We start from the raw sequence: 22,580 nt of genomic DNA, 5'->3' as shown, positions 1-22,580 counted from the left end.
CTACGCCACCTGCGAAGGCCCTGGCGCTGCGGAGGCCTCCGCCTTTGGCTCCGCCGCTGCTTCCGCTGTCGTCTCCGCCACCACCACCGTGGGATCTTCAGTACTCGGCGCAGCCGCCGCGGGGGCATCAGGTGCGCCTTCGGCCACCTTCGGGGGCAGGTCTTCGCCGGCCGCTGCGGATGTGGGGGCATCCGGCGCGTCTTCCGCGGTTTCCGGGGTTGGCTCCAGGGCGACCCCGGACGCGGCCTCCGCAGGGGTCGGCTCCGGATCAGGCAGCGCACTGTTCAGCGCCCCGAGGTCGTCCACCCGCTCGCCACGCAACGCCTAAGCCAAAGCATGCAAAATTCAGCAACCACACGCGCGCCCCACATCCAACAAACGCCAAGCAAACGAAAATGTTACCTGAGCCATCGCCGCCTCCGCCCGCTTCCTGACCACCTCACGACCGTACAGACCCCACATCCGGTCATAGAGGGCCCCGGTGGATTCCTTCACCACGGGGTCTTCGACCTTATAGATATCTCGCTCAAAATCTTCATCCGCCTGGTCGAAGGCCTCGAAGTGCCGGCACCCTTCGCGGGAGAGCGCATTCATCGCCCCCTCGCAGGTGACCAGGGAGGCGTACGACATCAACCCCCCCGCGACGGCTGGGAGTTCCAGCAGCTCCTCCTGCACCCATTGCAGACAACGAAGCCCGGGCTCTCGGTCCGGCACCTCGAAGTCACCAGTCCGTGCACCCAGCTCACGATATGTATCCATAAGCTGCGTGCGCGTCCGTTCGGCCTCCGCACGCATCGCGGCCTCGGCCCCCTTCGCGCGACTCTCCAGGGCGGTGAGCCGCTCTTGCAGATGTTCGGCGAGCTCCTTGGCAAGATTGCCCTCCGCCCGCGCCAGCTTGGCCTCCGCCTGCGCAGCCTGCTCCTTGGCGACGGCCTCGTTGGCTTCCCTCCTCTCCGCCGCCAGTTGGCGCCGGAGGTTAGCCTTCTCCCTCTCCAACGCGGCCACCTTGTCCGCCAGTTTACGGCACTTGCTGTCGGAGGCTGATTTCTCACGGACAGCGTCAGCATGTTGCGTCCGAAGTCTCTCGACTTCGGCAGACACAGCTGCCGTGAGGGCCCCCGACGCAGTACGGCTGGTGAAGTCAGCCACATGCAGAGCACACGTAAGGCCGTTGCCCCAAAAGAAAAAGGGGGGGGAGAGAGTATAGCCCAGCAGACCTGACTCAGCGCCTCCGACACCTCCTTCAGCCAGCGGATCGCTGCGTCCGCCTCGTCCCTGACAACCGCGAGGGCCGCCGCCTCGCCCCCGGAGCCAAGAGTCTCGCCCCTTGCCTTCGGCACTATGGCAGCCGTCGCGACCGCCGCGTCAGGCGCAGCTGTAGCAAGCTGGCCCTCGTCCGACCCTGCAATGCACCAACGAAATTAAAAAAAAAGAGAGAGAAAGCCAGCGACTTACCACCAAGATAGTCATCCACACAAATGTCGGTGGCGAAGTCGGCGACACGCTTGCCTGCCGGCGGCAACGCTCGGGCCGCCTTCGCGGCCTCCGCCACCCTGCTGAGCGGCGGCACAGCCTTCGCCGGTTTGGAGCCTCCGGCGCCCGCCGCTGCCTCTGGCGCCTTGCTAGATGCAGGGACGCCTGACTTCGCCGCCAGCGGCGGCTTCCCTCCGCCGGGGGCCGCAGCCGTCGCCGACCCCCGCTTTTGCCTCTTTGGCCTGGCGTCAACAATCCTGATAGCCGCCTGCCGTTTTTGGGCAGCCCCCTGGCGATCCTTGTCCATCACTGCCGACACAACAGCAGCAATATTTCGCCCGTAAGGAAAAACTCTCCATTCACGAACCATCCGAGATGTAAAAACGTCCCCGCTGGCCGCGCGGGGGATAGGAACATTCCTAGGCCAGCAACCCCCGGTAACCTTCAGCATCCGAGCCGAAGACACCCGGAGCTCGGGCGAAGACATCCTTTCCCCCGGGGCCGCGCATGTCCTCATCAACTCTCTAGCAAACCCATCGGACACCCCAAGTCCTCCCATGGCAGTACCTAGTTTCCTCTTCTTAGAGGATGGGGCGGCCGCCGACGCAGGGTCGTCTTTAGTCTCCACCACCGGTTTTTTCCCCCGGCGGTCCGCGTCGTCTTGACCTGGATAGCCGTCATATGGCAGTTGGTTCAATTCGAAGACCCTATTCAAACGGTCGTTCGACCCGCGGATCTCCCAGCTGCGCTGGCCCTCGGTCCTCGGCACATAACGCCCAACAAGCCGCACCGCCTCATCCTCAGCTTCACGCACAAAGGCGGCCGCATCACGGTTTCGCAGATTTAGCGCGAAGGCGGGACTCCGCACCATCTCTCCACCACAGAAAGGCATCTGACGAGGGCATACTTCGCCCAACGCCCAACCATGCACCAAGGGCCATACCCCGTACGCCACAAACTCTTCAACCAAGTCACGCCCGCTGCTCTGGCCGGCGGCATACCGAAGGGCCCCTTCGTCCACATCATCCTCCGCCACTTCAAAGGGCGGGTACGCCGAGTAAAAATGAGAGCACATTTCGGACACGGGAAGTCCCTTGTGGCCCTCGACGATACCCTCAGCAACGTAAAACCAAAATTCATTCCAGTTGCCCCACTTGTTGCGGGCGCAAGGGACCAACTCGACTACCGGCATCGTGGTCTTGCCGGTCTTCGGCGTGAATGTGCAGGACCCGAACTGAGCAACTTCGTCCCCGATCATCCTCTTTTGCCAGTGTAAACAATAATGCTTCGCAAAAACTTCGACCGAGGGCTGTCCGCCGTACGAAGTCGTCGCCCAGACATACTTCGACAGGGCCACCATGGCATTCGGCGTCAGCTGATGTATTTGCACGTTGAACCTGCGCAGGACTTCGCCAACAAACCGATGCGCAGGCAAGCGGAGACCGGCGGCAAAAAACGCCTCGAAAACAACCAACTCGCCCTCCGGCTCGGGGACCTTCTCCGTCCCCGGGGCACGGGCAACTCCGCCGCCGAAGTAGCCCAACCGCTGCATATCTTCCACGCGGGCCGACGACATTCGCGACACGCCGAAATCAACAGTATCGCCGGCGCGTAGCTCCTCCGGCATCAAACTGCTCAGCGTCTCCTCCGACGAGGCGGCGGCCGGCGGCGAGGAACCGGCCGGCGGCGTAGCGGCAGCGGAAGAAGAGGAAGACGGCATCGCTACGTACCGTCGGCGGCGGCGGGCAGTCTGCTTCACTCGCGCCAGATCTCCGGCGAACAAGAGCGCGGCGGGCAGACGAGCAGCAAGACGGCGGGCGGCTAGGGTTTTCGCGGAGCGCGGAAAGTAAAGTTCAAAAAGCGCCGGCCCCCGCCCCCCTTTTATAGGTAGGGCGCGGCGCTTCGGGAAACCCGCAATCCAACAGTACGCCGTCAATCAACGGTCATATCAAAAACCCCCGCGGAACCACTTCGAGCGAGGGCAGCGTCTCCGCCATCTAGCGACGTCTTCGGCACCAGGTGACTTTGTCGAACTGGTCCCTCGGAGGGCAAATGTTGGGGCGAAGGCATAGGCGCCACCCTTCGCTCGAAGTCTTCCCTTCGCTCGATGTCCTCGCTGCAGCAACTGAGCCAACAGACAAAGCAGGCAGAGACACCCTTCGCATGTACCGCATCAGACGAAGACTGGCGACGAGGGGCACCCCACAGCGCAGCTTCGTCCAGCTCGGAGGCCCACGTGTGATCCGGCCCATTGCTACGGGCCCCGCGTGGCCGCCGTGCGTTACGAGCCTAATTTGTGAAGACATCCCTGTAATTACGGTCTGTAACCCCGCTTTATGGGAATATTCCGGGGATAATCTAGGTAGCTGAGGGCACATGCGTCCTTAGCTCAAGGCACTGCGCGCTCAGGTACCTATAAATACCCCTGTACAGTGCCCGTGAGAAGCCAGAAAAACAGTGCTTTTGCCATCACGTGCTAAAACCCTGTTTGTGCCTACATTCCCCCTACCGTTGGATCGACTTGTGCCCGTGTGTAAGTTCCAACACACAACAACAATACATCATAAAAAAATCCGATATCTAATAAGAAAATATTGTTTATTCATGCAAAACAACAAAAACAAAGGGTGGGTGGGGCGGCTAGTTATCCTCCTCGCGATGGGTGGATGGGTGCACACATAATTTTACAAGATAAATATTATCCATAGTTAATTAGGTTCTGCTTTTTCATACCCACACTCACATACTTGAGGAAATAATTTTTCTCAAATCTATAATAATAAAGATTAAAATCTTACTCTAATCCTAATAACCATAATGGAGAATTCTGCGTAGGTCGGATCCCCATACGCACCTTGACATTTCTAGTTGGCAGAATGCGCGTAATACTATCAATTTAAAAAATGGAGGCTTGATTGACACAACGACGACCGCATAGCGCAGTGGATTAGCGCGTCTGACTTCGGATCAGAAGGTCGTGGGTTCGACTCCCACTGTGGTCGACTTAATTTTCTTTTTCCCACTCGTTTTGCATTAATTGACCAGGACCGCGAGAGATGAAAATGGGTTTGAAACCAATAGTACTGCAGGTTGGGCGTGACCCGGCACGGGCCCATCGTGCTTCAGGCTAAATCATGCTCATGTTCTAAAATGTAAGCCCTAAAGTATGGCGGGCTTATATCGGCCCGTGTTGGCTCAGACCCGACCCGTAAGAGTGCTTCAGGTGACTAAGTCATATACAGAAATAAGTCCAAAACCCTTTAAGCAACATAAATAAAAATTTGAGGAAAACAAGTCATATATTTAAATAAACTGTTACAATAAATTAGACAACACAAACAAAATTTTGAGGGAAACTACTTTTTATTCCTCGATCTGCCTCGTTAAAAACCTTACACCCCAATGTGGGGCTCCCTCTGTAAGAAAAAGAGTATAGATCGGAAAAAGTTTTAATGTCCACAGTCCATATTACAATAATAGTCCATATTACAATAACAGTCCACATTAATAGAATGAACTAGATAAAAGAAACACTAATCATGACTGAAATCAGCAAAAGCTTGTTCAACCTCAGGATCTTCAAGTTGATGTTGTTTTCTATCGTCAGCTCTTTTCCAATCCTTAAGGCAGGTGATGGCCTCCACTGTCTCATGTGCAAGAGAGGACCTCCTTTCTTCAATAATTCTACCAACTGTGCTAAATGTTGCTTCAGAGGAAACCATAGAAACAGGAACAAGAATAATATCTCTAGCAAAATGAGATAATACTGGAAAACTGTACTTGTGTTCCCTCCACCATTCAAGTAATTTTACCTTATCACCCTTCAAGGTGCGATCAGTCGCTGCAAAGTTAGTAGATAGATAATGATTCAATTCAGCATTAGGATTCCACCTTTGATTTGTTGTAGAGTTAGAAGATTCTTTCCCCTTAGATCTCTTCCATAAGTGGGCTGTCAAAGAACTATCTGAATGTTCTATGTCATGTTCACCCATTGTTCCTGTAACATTACTTTCACCATATTTGTTATAGTAAAAGCCAAAAACACGAAATAATTCATCTTTCACATGATTAAAAGCATCCGAATAGTCCATATCTAGCAAGTCGCCAATTCTTTCTAAAGCAGTTTGTAACCCATCAAGTTTTTTTTCTAGGATCCAAAATAGTTGCAAAGCAATATATATGGGATATGTTATCAAAGTGTTTTAGAAATTTTAACTCCATTGGAGCAACAACAGTGCAAAGAAGGGAATCAGATCTGTGCTTAGCAAATGACTCGACAATTAACCAAATGTAATCAATGACTAAGCATGATGTAGGATAGTAAACACCTGATAGAACATTTGTGGCTACATAAAAGGGCATCAAAAACTCTCTAAAATGTTTAACCATATACCAATCAGCTTCAGTTAGCACCAAATCAAGATCAAGAGCATTAGCATTCACAAAAATAGTTATAATTTTCTCATAACCTTGTAGTTTCTTAAGCATAAGATAGGTCGAATTCCATCTTATCTTCATATCAAGGCCAAATTTCATTTGTTTCATATTATTTGCCTTGCAATACTCACCGAATTTTGTAATCATTTGAGGGGTACTTGTTATGAAACGAACAGCAGCACGGACATTATCCAAATATTTGCTAACTACTGTTATGCCATCCTGAACAACCAAATTAATAATGTGGCACACACATCTTTGGTAGACAATATAACCATCTATGTATGAATGCAGGTGAGGGGATAGGGATTCAATTGTATTTGTATTTGAGGAAGCATTATCAAGAGTAATAGACAGAATCTTATTACTTATATCAAAATCATTAACCACCTCAAGAATATGCTTAGCAATTGCAGAACCAGTATGTGAATCATTCATCACTCTAAAACCTATAACACGCTTATGAAGACAATATGAATTATCCAAATAGTGTGCAACAACAGAAATGTGGCTAGTTTTTTGATGTGATGAAGTCCAAATATCTGAAGTTAAAGCAAATGAAAACTGAACTTTTTTAAAATTATCTTTAAGGGCAGCAAGATGTTTGCGATACTGCAACATTAAATCAGATTTTATAGTAGTTCTACTGATATATAGGTTGGTATTGTGGACAGAAAGCACGTTGAATCAGATTCTTAAAATTAGGGCTTTCACCCATCATAATAGGTAAATCTTCAGAAACAATGTATTTAATAATTTCTTCATGTGCTACTTGTGGATTGTAAACCCATGTACTTACAGTGCCATCCACAGCGAAGTTAAGTTGAGTTTGCACACCTGCACCAAGAGTTTGCCCTACCTTCTTCAAACAAGCTCTAAAATGTCGATTCAGATGTCCAGTGCCACCAGCAGAATCTGCACTCAACTCAGTTTTACAATAATGACATACAACAATATAACTTTTTATACCATTTTCAACAATCTCCCGCTTATCCATATGTTTCCAGCACTCTGCCCTGGAAACAGATGGTTTAGCAGCACTTTGCACTAGCACATCAGCTGGTAAGGAAGAACTTTCACTACAAACAGGTACACCTCCACCCCCATCTGCTGGTAAGGAAGAACTACCACTACAAACAGGTACACCTCCAGCACCATGTACTGGTAATGAGGCATTATCTATTGCACTACCATCATCAGATCTACCTTCCAAGGTTGGGGCGAGTGCGCAAGGACTGCTGGAACCATCTATCGTCCTACTAGCATAAGGTTTTCTAGTAGCTGTCCTCTTCCTCCCCATTGTAATTTGTAAGGTCAGACGCTCATGAACTAAGTAATCAGATTCAGTGGGGAATGAATCAAAACAACCGTATATAAAGAGCTCGACCTCCCAGGGCGGGGGGGCATGAATCATAGCCACAGATGTGAACGGACCAAGGAATTAACAATAATCTGACGAAGAGGATGTGAACAAACCTTGCTGGAGCTGTGAGTGGGCTGTGGGCCGGTTGAACTCGCGGTCGCGGTCGCATGGCACATCGTTTCCTGGGATCTGGGCATCCGACGGTCGCGGCTGGACTGTCGAGGAAGAGGAGGACGAGGGAAGGAGCGGCAGCGGCTGGCGGTGTTCCTAGTCGCAGAAGGGACCGAGGAGTTGCTCAGCCGAGGAACCGAGGAGGAGGAGGGAAGGAGCGACGGCGGGCTTGGCCGCTTGCGAATGCAGACTGGCGGAGTGGCGGACTGGCGGTGGCGTTCCTAGTCGCGGAAGAGAAGCCAAGGAGTCGCCGCCACAGGAAACGATGCGCTGAGAACCTAACCCTAAAGGCCTAAACCGAGACCGCCACCACAGGAACGAACGGCTGGGGCTGGAAATATATCGCGCGACACGAGACCGTCGTTCCCTAACCCTAACTCGTGCCGGGCTAGCCCGAGCACGGCCCATGATGCCGTGCCGGGCTATTTGGACCATCGGGCCACCAACCGGAGCACGGCCCAGCCCGTCTAACGTGTCGTGCTGGCTCGGTTTTTTCTATTTTGTACTGGGCCAGGCTGCATGCTATCTATTTCGTGTCAGGCTCGTACTAGTTCAGCGAGCACGACCCAAACTTGACTAGAAACCAACGGATGGAGCGTTTACAAACCTGCGGATATACTCACGATCACATAATTATACACATACATTTATTACGTGTACATGTGTTGGCACGTATACCAAGAAAGCCACGGTACAAACTATCACTCAAACCCGTAGGTTTTTATCCACGTGCCGCCGCACCGGCCAACCCCGCGCCCCTCGACCGTCTCCGTCGCCGCGCCACCCGCACCGGGACCCAGTATGGCCGCCTCCGGCGCATATCCGGGCACGGCGTTCAAGATACTCCTCTCCTGCCCCGACGGCCTCCCTCGCTCCCGCGTGCGTGTACCCTAAACTCTTCCCCCTCTTCCTCCTCCCCCTCGCCTCCGTCCCCATCCCGATTGCATGGTCCATTTGGTTGCACGGAACGGCGTCTCCTCCATCGGTCCGACCACCGCGCGGGCGGCAACACCGACTTTTGCATCGGTTTCCCCAGATCCTGGATGACAAGCTTAGCCCCAAGTGTTTGGATGTGCTGCTGCTGCCATCAACTGCCGTGATGTATTTCTTTAGCTCGTTCAGGAGTGTGTGGGGTGCTAATAACTGATGTTATATTTCTGTAGCGCGGCCAGAAACAGTACAACAGGCGCTCGTATATTAGGCCTGTGGGAGCTGTCTGGCCAGGCAAATTTGTCAGGTCTTGATCTAAATAGGCCCTCAAATATTATGAAGTACGGATCTTGTCATGCTAACTCTTGTGTTACCAATCCTTATAAAATTTCCTATACTAAAAAAAGTGAAGACTTAGGACAAATCTAGATGGACTTTTTTTTTCTTTGAATGGAGGAAGTACCAAGTGTGTTTTACACTCTTGCTTTACAACACAGCAACATTCTGATTGAGCTCATGTTATGAACTGAAGGTTTCGGTGAAGTTTGGTCGGTCATTCGACAGGATTCCCCATCCTGATGCAGCCTTGGAGGAATCTATAAGTGAGGTAATGTTGCCTACCAATATCATACGTCTATCTGACATATGCATGTGTCCATTGCCATTCTTCATGTTTGTTGACCTTTTAGGTGTGGGACCAAAGCCTTCAGCGGAACCCATATCTATACAGCGGTACAAAGTTTCGGGTATGTATTTTTAGCTCTACCTTGGTATGCTCGTTTTTTTCTGCTCCGTTGATACTTGAAGTCCTGAAGATGCTACAATTTACTGGTAAACACGTATTTAACTAAAGAAAACTGGAAGCTTCTTGCATGTTAAGTGATTTGGTGCATGCTTTATAGAAAGACAATCTCTCTGTATATGTATCTGTTCTACTGCATTCACCAGCAGGTAGTAGAATGTAAATACTGACAACAATCAAGAATTTCAGTATGGAGGAAATGCCTTGCACTACAAAGATGACTCAGATCATGATCTTGAGTACTGTGTCTCACTTCATTTGGGTCTCACAGACTACAGGTTGGTTTGACCATTTGTGTTCATTTCCAACAGACATTTAAACCAAAATTTTGGCAGCCTATAAGTTTCTTTGCGATATTTTGACTTAACACCTTGAATTAACAATCGTTTCTACTTGCACGAAATAGGACATTTGTGGGAACAAATCTCAATCCATTGTGGGAATTTTTTTTGGTTCCATCTGAAGGTAATTTGTAATCTTATAGCTTAGTTACAGTTGGTTGTGTGTATCAGAGCCTTTTTTTTTTATCTAATCTAAACTTTGTAGTCCTCTAGTTTCTTCCATTGCTTTAGCTTTCAGAAATTTAAATTGTTGATAAGTATATTCACGTCCATCTGTTTCGCCTTCCATTTTCTAGTAAGTTTGCTCTGGTACAGTGACTGTCTTAGTATTTTGTGCGCTAAGACAACATTATGTCAATCTTTGTAAAGAACTGTAAGAATGATCAGCCTTGACCAACACAATTCCTCTTTTGATAGATGATTCTGTACATTGCCAACACTTGTCAGATGCACTGGGAAATGGTGCTATAGTTGAAACATCTGACAAAAAGATTATTGTATTGCAAAGGAGCTACAATGTGGCGGACTATCCAGGATACTATGTTTTCCCTGGAGGACACTCGGAGGTAAATTCTTCAAGACTGCTTGACAATACGAGTGCAGATGATGAAAGCAAAGATCTGTGTAGATATTTGATGTACAACTTAGTTTTTTTAGAGCTAATTGAGAAATGTAGCACCAGGTGTAATATAGTTTCTCTTATGCTGCAAAATAAAGATGATAACAACATTACTGCAGGCTGCAGTACTGTGGGATCTAGTGGTTTCTTCTGCCAGTGAGCATGCTGAGATTTTCTTTTTGAGGTAGCATGTTTATTTGAAGTGACTTCTCAAGAAGGAAACTGTATGTTATAATTATGGACTAAGAAAAATGTATATTGAAATTTAACTGAAATTTATAAATCATTAATTGCTCACCGATTTATTGCTTAAAATTGTTTCTTCTCCCCTGTCAGTTACCATGCTGACTATGAAGCTATTTTTAGAAGAGGAATCAAAATTAAAACTTGGAAACATGGCTTCATTTTTGGAGGAAGTTGGAGCAGGGGAGGGTGTATGAGAATTTTTTTAGTTTTTAAGCCTGAAACAATCGGTTGTGTCAGATCTGTAAAATGCATGTCATATTATTGATCTTCATTTTGTTTATACCAGCCGCAAGAAATTGGAATCATGGGTCATCAAACTGATGAAGAAGACTTTGCTAGTCTCACTGAACGAGTTTCACAAGAAATGTTTGACGGAGTCATCCGTGAAGTGGTTGAGGAAACTGGAGTTCCTGCTAGCTCCCTAGTAAGTAGAGGTCTAAACAGTATGTCATGTAGTGTAGTATAGTGGTTTGCTACATGAACAGGATCCAATAGAAAAGAGTTTTTAGTTGTTTCTAATTTTCATTCAAGAAAGATTTGTTCACTTCACGACTTTCCTAGTATGTTCATTACCTATCAATATTTTATTCTGCAGACTGATCCTGTCTTCATTGGAGTTTCCCGCCGAGAAGTTAACGTTAGGCCGACTGCGTTCTTTTTTACAAAATGTAACATTGATTCCAGTGGCGTAAGCGAGCTTTATTCTAGAGCTCAAGATGGCTATGAATCTACTAAACTCTACACAGTATCCGTTGTGAGTTTTAGACACTCTAACAGCTCTCTGATCGTTAGCTTGCTTTTGGATGCTTCTAACCACTAAAGATGCTTTTGAATTACAGGAAGAGCTACAAGGAATGAGGCAGCGGATGCCTGGATGCCACAACGGTGGTATTGCTCTGTATGAGTTGATGAGGAATGCTGCAAAAAAAAGTGAAGATGTCATTGTATGTATAGTTAAATTAATAAATTTTATTCAGCTGTGTATGTTAAACACTTGCAAAGCTGCAAAATTTATGGCCTTCTTTCTAGTTTTATTTTTGGTTTATCCCTATTGGCATGTCACCTCCCGACGCCAGTTTAAGTTCGACTGTCTTTGCTTTGCAGGATGAATAGTTCTGATGGTGTTATTACACCACAAACAAGTGTGGAGGTATTCGCATCTCGTACAAACACCCGTGCAGAACACTGCATGTGACATCCATCAGATTGCTGTTCTTTGCAGTAGATATGTGCCATTTCCATGTTTGTTGAGCCTGACATAGGTCTCCTTAGACCGCTGCATAAGTGCCCACAAAGAGCATGAAGCTTAAAGTTTCCTCTGAATACTACCGGAATAAATTTCATCTCCGGATGTACCACCAAAGGAGGCACACCAGAGCGGCATCATGATGCTAATCTACATGGTGAGATGACCCGTGGATTGTAATGTTCTTTCAGGATTGAATTTCCTGGGCAAGTGATGCCTGAATCTGTCAGCTGTTCTTCTGTTGGTTTCTGCTGTAGCGGTGTACTAGGAGTATGTAGGAACCGAAGGTGAAGCTTACATTACTTTGCTCTGAGAACGTTTATATACTTGTTACCTTTGGTATGGATATACTAGTTCGTGCTAGGGTATGGATTCTACATATTTCATCTTGACTTTTATCGCTTCACACAATTGCCATCTTGGTGAATTCGAGTATAGCCTGTGGATGTTTCTTTGACTGGCTGGTTGGATTCTTGAAAGGAAGAGGGTAGCTCAACAATTGTAAGAGCACGACGACAGACTCAACCTCCTTTCAGTCCGAACACTTGGGAGTTGGGAGCGAATGAGCTCAACAATATACAATTGGATCGTGGTCCGACGGATCAAAAGGCTTGCTTGCATCTAAGACCTTGCATCTAAGACTTGTTTGTTTGCATCAGTTATTATCAAACTTAAAAATAATAATAATTAGTTAGTTGGCATATAAGCAGACAATGCTTAAATGAGATAATTATTTAAACATGATAAAAACTCGTGTGAGTGCGAACGACGAGGTATGGAGTCAAATGAGATGAAGTTTTTTCTCTTGTTTTTTTTCATGCTCGCGAGATTAGGGACAATAAGGTAGAAGCTACTAAGCTATAGATGACTAAATGAGTTGTGTCTAGTGGGTTGACCTGAGGCACAACATTATCTTCAGCATTTTACTCATCTTCATACATATATTCAAACTTCACTATATGAACAGTGCAGCTACAATACAAAAATAATGTTTTGGATAAATTATGGGTAAAGCTAGACATGGTCTAATAGTGTCACGGTCTGGTCTGATACGATTTAAAGTAGGCTCGTGGCATGCCTAGGCCATCTTCTTGACCAGTAGTGTTGGTTCGGTCTGACCCGATTTTTTTATTTTAGAATTATTAGTATATATTTATAATACACATCCTTTATATAGCACAAACTAACAAGTTGTACAGTGGTTAGGTTGCGGTAATTTGTTTATTGGAACCTAGGTTCAAACCTAGTGAGTGCGTAATTTTTGGATTTTTCGTGAGCATGTAGGGAGAGGGATGACGCATGAAGGAAGAAACTCCTATATTACGTTACATTACATTAGTAGAGATATATATTACGCCTATTTTTATACTTAAAACATAATAGGTGGGAGTGAGGAATCATGCCTGTTTGAATTTATGGTGCTAAAGTTTATTACTTTATTTTGAAAGTGTATATTAGCCGAAAGTCCTTAGACTAGTGTGTTCTAGTTATTCCCAAGTTTGTTTTAGGCTTAATGGTATGATCTTTGTCCGGAGAATCTTCATAACTCGAAGAAAGAAGGGATGGCTTCGTCATTGGTGTTAAGATGAAGTGCCTCAAAAGAGCCGAAGAGCACCAGTGACGCTATGGAAGCGAAGAACTGAATATGCTTGTGCAGTGACGGATTCAGAAACAAATCAGATGGGGGCTAAATTATATATTGGAGAAGCTAAAGATAAGTGTAATGTGAATGGACGGAGTCACCACAGAGAGGATGTGTAAATTGCAAACGTTTATGGTACCCATGTGCATGAGTGATAGCCTGATGATCATGTAGCTTATTGTTATGTGTCTCTGGGCCTTCTTACTGTGGGCCTTTTTATTAGATGCAATTTCAGTATCCAAGTTTTAATTTTATTAAGAATCAAAGTTATTAGATGAGGCACCATGTACATCTCAATTTCTTTGTAGCTCTTTTGTGTTCGTCAAGTACTTCGAAGTTCGTACTAATATTTCATCCCTCCCACGAGTGCAAACTGACCATATATATTTAATTCTGAAAATCCAACTAGTACTTCGAAGTTCGAAATGCTCTGTGTCCACGCTCGCTCCCTTGCCAGTTGCCACTCTGTTTACTGCTCCACGCCTCCACGCAGGGCCCCTGCACGCTGGGTGGCTGAGACCCCGAGCCAGGCGATCGTAGCCCCGCGCCAGCCAGCTTCGCCTCGACCTTGGTCGTACTTCCAGAAGAGTCTTCTCTATGCTCGCTCGATCTGCATAACAATAATTAGGGATATTAACGTAATTTGATATAGAGCTGCACGTGATCTCCATCCTATATGGAGAAGAGTAAACACTCATTTAGGTGGCACTTGCAATCCAATCGACTTGAATCACTCTGTATTCCAAAAGGTAAAATGCTGCAACAAGCTTGCGACGATAAAAATGAAGATGTAAGAGTGAAAAAAATCGCACTCCGTGACAAGCATGTGACTACTAGTCTACTTTCTTTTTTAAATTATATTTATCTGACTATCTTTCCTTTCGTATCATGCTTCACCATGGATGAGCATAGGGAAGAAGGTTGTTCTCCCTTGGTTTCCTATAGGAACCTAAGTAGGTGACCAACAACACTCATTGGTTGTTTAGCTCCACATGGTATGCTAAAAAGTAGTCTAAGGTCAGGAAAATACATCTTCTACCCTCGGCACCTTACACTCTCTTCCCATCTTACATTAATTAGGGGTATGGATGTCTTTTATATTCATGTGCTAAACTTTAGCAGTTGCATCCAAACATTACTCATGTGTTAAACTCTAGCTCTCCATTTAAGAGTTAACACCCTGCTAAAGTTTAGTACATGGAATCCAAACCGACCCTTAATCAATACTAGCAAATTGTCCGTACATTACTACAATTTTCATTTATTTCTGAGTAAAGAATATAAATGTGGAGGAGAGGGGAGGGGAGAAACAAATCAAATGGTGAAGATCAACACAAGTGGGCATGGCGATTTGTTTCCCGAGGTTCGGTTCCAAAGAACCTACTCCCCGTTGAGGAGGCCACAAAGGCCGGGTTTATTTCAACCCTTTCCCTCTCTCAATCGGTCACTTAAATCGGTCGAGTGCTTCTTCTCAATTTCACAGGTCACTAAGACCCCGCAAGGACCACCACACAATTAGGTGTCTCTTGCTAGCTTTACAAATCACTTAGAAATATTAGAGAGAGATGAAGAAAGCAACTAAGCAACAAGAGCAACAAAAGAAACACAAATCACCCTCTCTTAAGTCACTAAACACTTTTGATTGCTTGACTTGATTATGGAACTTGGAGAGGATCAAATGGCTTTGAATGTGTCTTTGGAGTATATTCTTTGCTCTTGTATTGAATGAAGAGAGTGGGATGGTTGGATGGCTTGAATGGTGGTGGTTGGGGGTATTTATAGCCCAAACCACTATTCTAGCCATTGGCTGACTTCTCTGTCGATGGGCACACTAGACAGCCCGGTGGTGCACCGGACACTCCACTGTTCACTGTCCGGTGAGTGCCACGTCAGCCGACCATTGGGGTTTGGAGCTGTTGATTGTTGAAGTCATCTGTCCTCGTGGTGCACCGGACAGTTCGGTGTGCACACCGAACAGTCCAGTGCGATCTGACATCGCAAACTGTCTTCTGACCTCTCACGTTCAGACTGCTGCGCAGTCGACCGTTGGAGAAGTTGACCGTTGCTCCGTGGTCTCACCGGACAGTCCGGTGGCACACCGAACAGTCCGGTGATTTTTAGTGGACGAGCGCTGAGAAAACCCGAGAGGAGCCAGTTCGCAGAGTGCTCCAGCCTGGGCACCGGACACTGTCCGAAGCACACCGGACAGTCCGGTGCGCCTCAGGAAGCAGCATGTCTGTTTTGCCCCAAACTTGCAGAATTGCCCCAAGGTCATTTCTTTTGTATGCTTATATGAACTTTAAGCACCTGAGAATATATCTACTAGGCAAACTAGTTAGTCCATTAGGTTTGTGATGGTCGTCAAACACCAAAATCGATTATAGGAAATGGTGAGACCATTTCCCTTTCAATCTCCCTGTCGGAGAGTAAATCTCTCCGGCCGGGTGGCGGATTGCACCCGCCCTAATTCCTAAAATGAGGAGGGGCCTAAGCGTCTTGCTTGTTACGAGGTTGGTGGATGAACACACGAGAGCACACAAGGGTTTAGAGTGGTTCGGGCCGCCGGGGCGTAACACCCTACTCCACTGTATAATGTATTGTGAGTCTGAGATTGGATCTGCTTTGTAACGTCGCATGCCTCCCCTTTTATAGCTAAGGGGGCATGCACAAAGGCACTGAGCCTCGACATGTGGGCCTAGGGACATAGAGAATATAACACTTGGGACAATAAATATTTGCTGTCGGGGCAATCCTCTTGTGTCCTGTCGTCCGAGATCTGTGTATCTTCGGCGTGCAGGGGAAGCTTCTTGCAGAAGGGATAATGAGCACGATGCGCCGCATGGCACGGGCGCATTGTTCGATGATAGATTGGGCAGGCGCGCCGTCTGACGCCGTCTGCCAGTGGAGTAGACTGGACACATTAAATGCTGAGGGGGCACATCGTCCGTCGGCTTGGTGGCAGGCGGCGCGTCCTCTCCGCAATAAATGCGGAGACCGCACGACCTCAGTTGCCTGACGTCAGACTCCGTTGGTCGGCTTATGTCATGAGCCACAAGCCATGCGGCAGCAGTAGGTTTCTGTCCGAGCGGGGAGCGTGGTGCGATCCCCGGACACGTGCCAGCACCGGACCCCTTCCAGGGCGGGGCCTGGGTATTCCCTGCCCCAGAATCCTGGGACCCGGTGATGATCTGTCTGGACCCCACACGGAAGGGTCCTGGATCTTTCTCGGAGGTCCACCCGCTATGCACGGGGTCCGATGCTTTCCACGTGGCAGGCCCGGACCTACTACGTGTGTCTGGAGCACGCTTTTTCCCTTGGCCGCGTGGCGACCCCAAGGCGGCTGATGTTGCACGACGGTGAGCCGCTTGCCGCGCAACTAGAGGCTTTACCGCCAGCACAGCGTCTATACCTTGTAAACAGGGGTACCCCTGTTTCAAGGTACCGACAGTGGCCCCTGGGCCTACCTCAGGGGAGGGCGCGAGCCTGCAGGTGGGGCCATAACCTGAATCCTGCGTAAGCTCTACGTGACCGGGGATCGGGGCATCCTTTTGGCGCGCGCCGCACTAACCCAGCGCACACATGCTGTCAGTTTGCTACTGGTCATACCAACCGTCGTGCCCGTCTTTGCGGCGGACTGGTGCGTGGCCCCCATGCATGGCGGTTTGGTCGTGCCCCGCGTGCGTGGGGCGCCCTGTTGGCCCCACCTATGTTAAGAATATCTTCCGGCAGCGGCCCCGAGGCGACGTGGGAGCGTGCACGGCGGTTTGCTCCTCCTACGCATGGAGACCAGTGCCCCAGCCACGCGACTTGCGGGTCCGGGTCCCTCTGTTAGCGACTGAGTTGATCGGGCGCTAGGTATGCGCCAGGCGGATTTTTCCAGGGTGCGCGGGGAGCCATCTCTTGAAAGAGGGGTTTTCCGTGCGTAGTGGTTTTGCTTTCGCATTTTCCCCAACTACTTCGTCCTTCCGCCTCCGAGCCTTCCACGCCTCTCCGCGTTCGCGCTTCTCAGTTTTCTGCCGCCGTGGTTGCCATGGCCATGCTGGTTCACCCTGATCATTACTAGACCGAGGAGGCGCTCGATTTGGTGCGCCGCATGCTCGGATGGGGCTTGCCTGCGTTCGCCGGGAGGATCCGGGCCGACACTACTCCCCTCGGTGATCTCTCCGCCGGGGAGTTTGTGCTTTTCGTCTCCTACCTCTTCTGCGGGTTGGCGCTGTCGATTTCGTCGTTCTTTCTGCTGCTGCTGGAGGAGTTCGGACTCCAACTCCAGCACCTCACGCCCCACTCCATCCTCCAGGTGGCCATCTTTGTCCATTTCTGTGAGATGTTCATGGGGGTGGTAGCTTGCACTTCCCTTTTTTGCCAGTTTTTTGTACTGGTGAGGTCTGGGAAGGGCAAAGACCACCTTGGGGCCTACTACTTCCAGACAAGGTCAGATCCAACGGTGACCTACATCGCCTCCCTCGGCGGCGCGAGGTGGGAGATTTGGCGGCACGACTGGGTGATTGCCACTGTTGAGGTCAGCGACCGCCTTGCCCTTCCGAGTGACGGGCCCAGACTCAGCCGGAAGCAGTGGAGGGAAAAACCATGCCTCGTGCCGGAGTTCGAGCCCGTCCTAGACAGGATTAAGGAACTGGCGGTTGGTGGCCTGACCTCAATGCACGTACTCGGCGATTTCCTGAAGCGCCAGGTCATGCCACTGTAGGGAAGGCCGCGTCTGTGTTGCTGGTTTACTGGCCCCAGCGACATTGGCAGCATCCAGCGTGTGCCTAGGACTGACCTGACCTAGGAGCAGTTCGAAATTTTTGTGAGGGGGATCACTGGTGAGGCTTTTATCCCCAAATCCTTGATGCCTCCCCAGGGCATTTTGCCGCTCTGCGACAATCCAGGGTTGCGGTCAGCGGTGCTGGCTCGGCTGCCAACCCTTGATGAGAGTGGGGTGGCGGTCCGCCAGACCAGCGGCCAGGACCCCATCGGGGGATCCATATTCCCGGTGTACCAGTCGGAGGCCCCCAGCCTGCTGATGTGGCCCCCAGAGTCCCCCCCTGCGGGCCCTAGTTCCTCGGGCCCCAGCTCCTCGGACAAGGGCAAGGGGCCTGCATGCAGCTCCTCCACTCCGGACGTCGCCGGGAGGTCGGAGGGAGTAAGGCGACACCGACTACGTCACGCCGATGGGTCCTTTGTCTCGGACCTTCCCCTCTATTTGGACTCGCCCCAGAAGCGTCAGAAGACAGCTGGTGGGGCTAAGGAGGCCGATCCTCGGGTCTAGGATGGGCAGAGGGGCGTGAGCCCTCCGCCGCCACCTCCTTCAGGTTCGACACCACCACCGCCGCCGCCTACGTCAGACCGGTCGCCGTCATCGCGGGGGCAGCGGCAGCAGCAGCAGGGACGGCAGCAGCAGCAACAACGACAACGGGCGCCCCGCTTCCAAGGCCACTGGAAGGTTCACGGTCCCAAGTAAGCTTAGGCTCTTCCAAATGCCAAATTTTGAGCGTAGCTTTTACATCGATAGGTCTTGACCCGTCCTTTTCCTGGCAGGGCCCCTTCTTCAGCTTCTGTGGACGCTCATCCCCCTTCGGCTGTCGTGCCCACAAGTGGGCCTGGTTCCCAGCAGCATGCATCTGCTGGGGACGAGTACGGCGATCCGTCAGCGGCTACAGCAGCTTCATCAGCGTCAGTGCCAAGCCCAGCATTGGCAGTGGCCGAAGAGGTTCCCGCTGCGTTTGCCTCCACCGTGCAAGGTGATGCTGGCGCTGAGGTGGCACCGTCGGACCCCCAGGATCCGCCTGTTAATGCCGAGGCGACGCCTTCGGGTCCCCAAGTTCTAGCTGGGGTCCGGAGGTGGCAACGTTGCCAACGACTGTTGCAGACTCGGAGGCGGCGATACTATCGGTTGCACCGTCGGTGGCAGGTGTGGGAGGCGTGTCCAGCTCTGTCCCACCTCCAAGTCCGAAGGCTCCAGAGGTTATCCTCAGGCGACCGCTCCGATCTGGCGTCGAACCTGAAGCAACGTTGACTCCCCTCCCTCAGGTGCTGTCCCGCGCTCACCAGGCTCTCCGGGAAACCGAGGTGGCTATCCGGCGGGAGTGGGAGGCGCTCGAAACCGAGCACCAGCGCCTTGGCGACTGGTGCACCCAACTGGAGGAGCGCACCAAGGCGGTGTCCTGCCAATTCGCCTCAGAGCGGGCCGAATTTGAGCAGGAGCGCGAGGACTTCAAGGAGGATATCCGGAAGGTGTCTGACCGAGAGGAAGAGGTGACCCAAAAGGAGAAAAGTTTGGCTAGGAAGGAGGTACACTTAAACCAAAGGGAGGAGGTTGTCACAGCGCTCCATGATAAGCTGAAAGCTTTCAATACGGTGCTGGAGAAACAGCGGGACAAGCAGGCTGCGGCTGAGGTGAAGCTGCAGAAGCTGCAGCAGGAACTCACCGACAAGGCCCGCGACATTGCTCGCGCCGAGGAAAGCCTCAAGGCGAGGGAAGCTTCCCTGGTGAAACGAGCAACTGATCTCGCCTGGCAAGAGGAGGACCTCGCCTTCAGGGAGGAGATGTGGGCAAGGCGGAACAAGCTGCTGGATGAGCTTGAGCTCGAAGCGGAAGAGAGAAGGGAGCGTTTGGAGGGAAAAGTGCGGGCACTGGAGGAGCGGGTCCGTCAGTTCCAGGCAGCGCAAGCTGCCCAGGCGATGCAGACAGGCTTAGGCCCCCAGGCGGTGGAGGTGATGAGGAAGACACTCGACGACCTTCGGGCTGAGCAACGCGCCGGGGCCTAGCGCATTGCCGCCTGGGCTGGTGAGGCAAGCACGACGTTGGTGTCGTTGGGGGTGAGCCCCATCCCGGCGCTGGTGCGGCCGACGTCCATCTCCGACGCGCTCCCGGTACTGGATTCTGCTGCTGAGCGTCTTCGACGTCTGGATCGAATTCTTGGCGCCCGCTTGGAGGCCGAGGGCAGCAGATTTTGCTGGTCGGCGATAGAATACGTCTTGACATGCTTCCGGAGTCATGACCCGGCTGCCTCCTTGGGGCCAGTCATCGCAGGTCCGGTGCCGATACTGAAGATGCTGCCCGGGAGGGCGTGCATGACGTTGTGGACGTGGTGGTCGGGCGCTTCCAGCGGGATCCCACTGACGATGAGTAGCCAGGCCTGCATGGAGAAAAACGATGGTTCCACTGGGGAGCGGGTTGTAATATATTTTTGATTTCGTAAGATACTCTTTAGGTACTACTTATCGGGTGATATTACAACTTATCTGCATGCCACTTTTCCTTTGTTGTGTGCATTGTTACCAACTTCTTCTCTAGTACTCGGCCCCCCTGGGATATGGCTTCGACGCGTCGGGGCTGGATTCCAGGATTCATAAGGAGGAACTAGTGTCGTGACCCCCAAGGGGTACCCCCAACTGGGACCCGACCTGCACACAGTCTTGGCTAGGTATGTTTAGTAGCGCACCCATAGGGTCCGCCAGCTGGTATTTCTTATCCTTTGATTCACGCAACAAGACCGACCACAGGGCGGTGGGGCATGTAGGCTTACGGTACTTGACCATACCAAGCGACTTCATGGCCCCAAACCACCCCACCGTCTGGTTGCCGGGTCTGGTTACTCAATTCGGATGTCGCTACACCAGCCAGGGAAGGAAACTGCATGGGCGGTGAGATAGTAATAATGGTCGCAAACTTTAGAAATAAAATCGACATAAAAACAGTTCTGTGGGTCGAACCCCTTCCTTATAACTGGATATACACGAGTGTAGGCCAACAGACCGGGTTTATTGAGGACAGACCTCTCCAAGCTGGCGCATATAAATGCGCTCCTTGGTTACAGGGAAAGAGACCGAACCCCCAATTCTGTTTTTATGGGAAAAACTTACGGAGATGCTCTATGTTCCAAGGATTGGGAAGAGGTACCGTTAGCTGTGGCGAGGCGGACACATCCAGGACGACATATTTCTGTCACTTTGAAGGGTCCTTCCCAGCTGGGAGAGAGCTTATGGAGCCCTTCTCGGTTCAGGATTTGCCTTAGGACCAGGTCCCCGACCTCAAGCTTCCTACTATGCATGAACCGTTGGTGGTAGCGTCTGAGCGCCTGGTTGTATCGTGCATTTTGGATTGCTGCTTGCCACCTATGCTCGTCGATGAAGTCCACATCTTCACGCCGCTGCTGTTCCTACGCAGACTCATCAAAAGACTGGACCCATAGGGAGCCCATAATGATTTCCGGGGGAAGGCAAGCTTCAACCCCGTACACCAGGAAGAATGGGGTCTCCCCGGTGGCTCGGCTGGGCGTGGTCCGGTTCCCCCACAACACGGATGGGAGCTCACCGACCCAATTTGTGCCATGCTTCTTTAAGCAGTCATAGGTGCGCGTCTTGAGCCCCCTGAGAATCTCTGCATTTGCCCTCTCCGCCTGTCCGTTACTCCTAGGGTGAGCCACGGATGCAAAGCAGAGCTGGGTGTCGATGTCCTCGCAATATTCCTGAAAGATCTGACTTATAAACTGGGTCCCGTTGTCTGTAATGATACGATTTGGGACCCCAAATCTACAGACGATCGATTTGAGGAAGGCGACAGCAGCGCCCTGGGTGATGCTAACCACAGGGGTGGCCTCTGGCCACTTGGTGAACTTGTCGATGGCGATAAATAGGTAACGGGCCACCGACGACCCTGGGAAACGGTCCCAGGATATCCACCCCCCATACGGTGAATGGCCAGGAGGGCGGAATCATTTGCAGGGCCTGAGCCGGTGTGTATATCTGCTTTGCGTGGTACTGGCACGCTTCGTAGGACTTTACTAGCTCAGCCGCATCCTGGAGGGCGGTTGGCCAGTAAAAACCATGCCGGAAGGCCTTACCGACCAGCGTGCAGGATGAAGAATGACTTCCGCACTCCCCTCCATGGATCTCCGTGAGTAACTCACGGCCCTCTTCCTGGGTGATGCACCGCATAAGGATACCGTTGGCGCCACGGCGGTAGAGATCGCCTTCTACCGTCGTGTAGCGTTTAGCCAACCGTATTATGCGCTCTGCGGAGACATGGTCTTCAGGAAGGATATTCTCCTTCAGGTAGTCCCGGATCTCGGAGATCCATGCATCGGGACCACTCTAAGTTGTCGATTGTGGTGCTGGGGGGTCGGTGAAGCCCCCCAGTGCACACACAGACTTTGGTGGGTCCTGGGATGCCACCGGGACCGCCGGCTTTAGGGTGCCGGTCTCGCCCCCCTCGCCCAGTTCGGCAGGCTAGGCGGTGGGTCTCAGCAACCGCCTTTCAAAGGCGCCTTCGGGCACGGGTGCTCGAGTTGATGCCCTCTGGGGAGGT

At 50.7% G+C, this 22,580-nt stretch overlaps 1 protein-coding gene and 1 non-coding gene across 2 annotated transcripts; both read left to right on the top strand.

The window, feature by feature from the left end:
* The first annotated feature begins 4,401 nt into the window (after nt 1–4,401).
* Nucleotides 4,402–4,475, top strand: TRNAR-UCG (transfer RNA arginine (anticodon UCG)). Its single transcript has one exon. It is a non-coding gene; the product is annotated as a tRNA-Arg (tRNA).
* A 3,672-nt stretch (nt 4,476–8,147) lies between these two features.
* Nucleotides 8,148–11,989, top strand: LOC100282909 (nudix type motif 22). The gene is made up of 10 exons (NM_001155815.2): nt 8,148–8,323; nt 8,907–8,981; nt 9,064–9,120; nt 9,366–9,454; nt 9,583–9,641; nt 9,935–10,083; nt 10,669–10,806; nt 10,978–11,136; nt 11,222–11,326; nt 11,487–11,989. Exons 1-10 carry the CDS (start codon nt 8,246–8,248, stop codon nt 11,493–11,495), a joined length of 918 nt encoding a protein of 305 aa, NP_001149287.2. The 5' UTR covers nt 8,148–8,245; the 3' UTR covers nt 11,496–11,989.
* The last annotated feature ends 10,591 nt before the right edge of the window (nt 11,990–22,580 follow it).

The sequence above is a fragment of the Zea mays genome, chromosome 6 (genome assembly GCF_902167145.1).
Source record: "Zea mays cultivar B73 chromosome 6, Zm-B73-REFERENCE-NAM-5.0, whole genome shotgun sequence".
Taxonomy (NCBI): domain Eukaryota; kingdom Viridiplantae; phylum Streptophyta; class Magnoliopsida; order Poales; family Poaceae; genus Zea; species Zea mays.
Note: the sequence above shows the minus strand (reverse complement) of the source record. Positions and strands in the feature narration are given on the sequence as shown.

Coding starts and splice junctions, on each gene's coding strand:
- LOC100282909 (NM_001155815.2), top strand. CDS start 8,246: ATGGCCGCCTCCGGCGCATATCCGGGCACGGCGTTCAAGATACTCCTC. Junction 8,982..9,063: donor TGGAGGAATCTATAAGTGAG/GTAATGTTGCCT, acceptor TTGACCTTTTAG/GTGTGGGACCAAAGCCTTCA. Junction 11,137..11,221: donor AACTCTACACAGTATCCGTT/GTGAGTTTTAGA, acceptor TTTGAATTACAG/GAAGAGCTACAAGGAATGAG.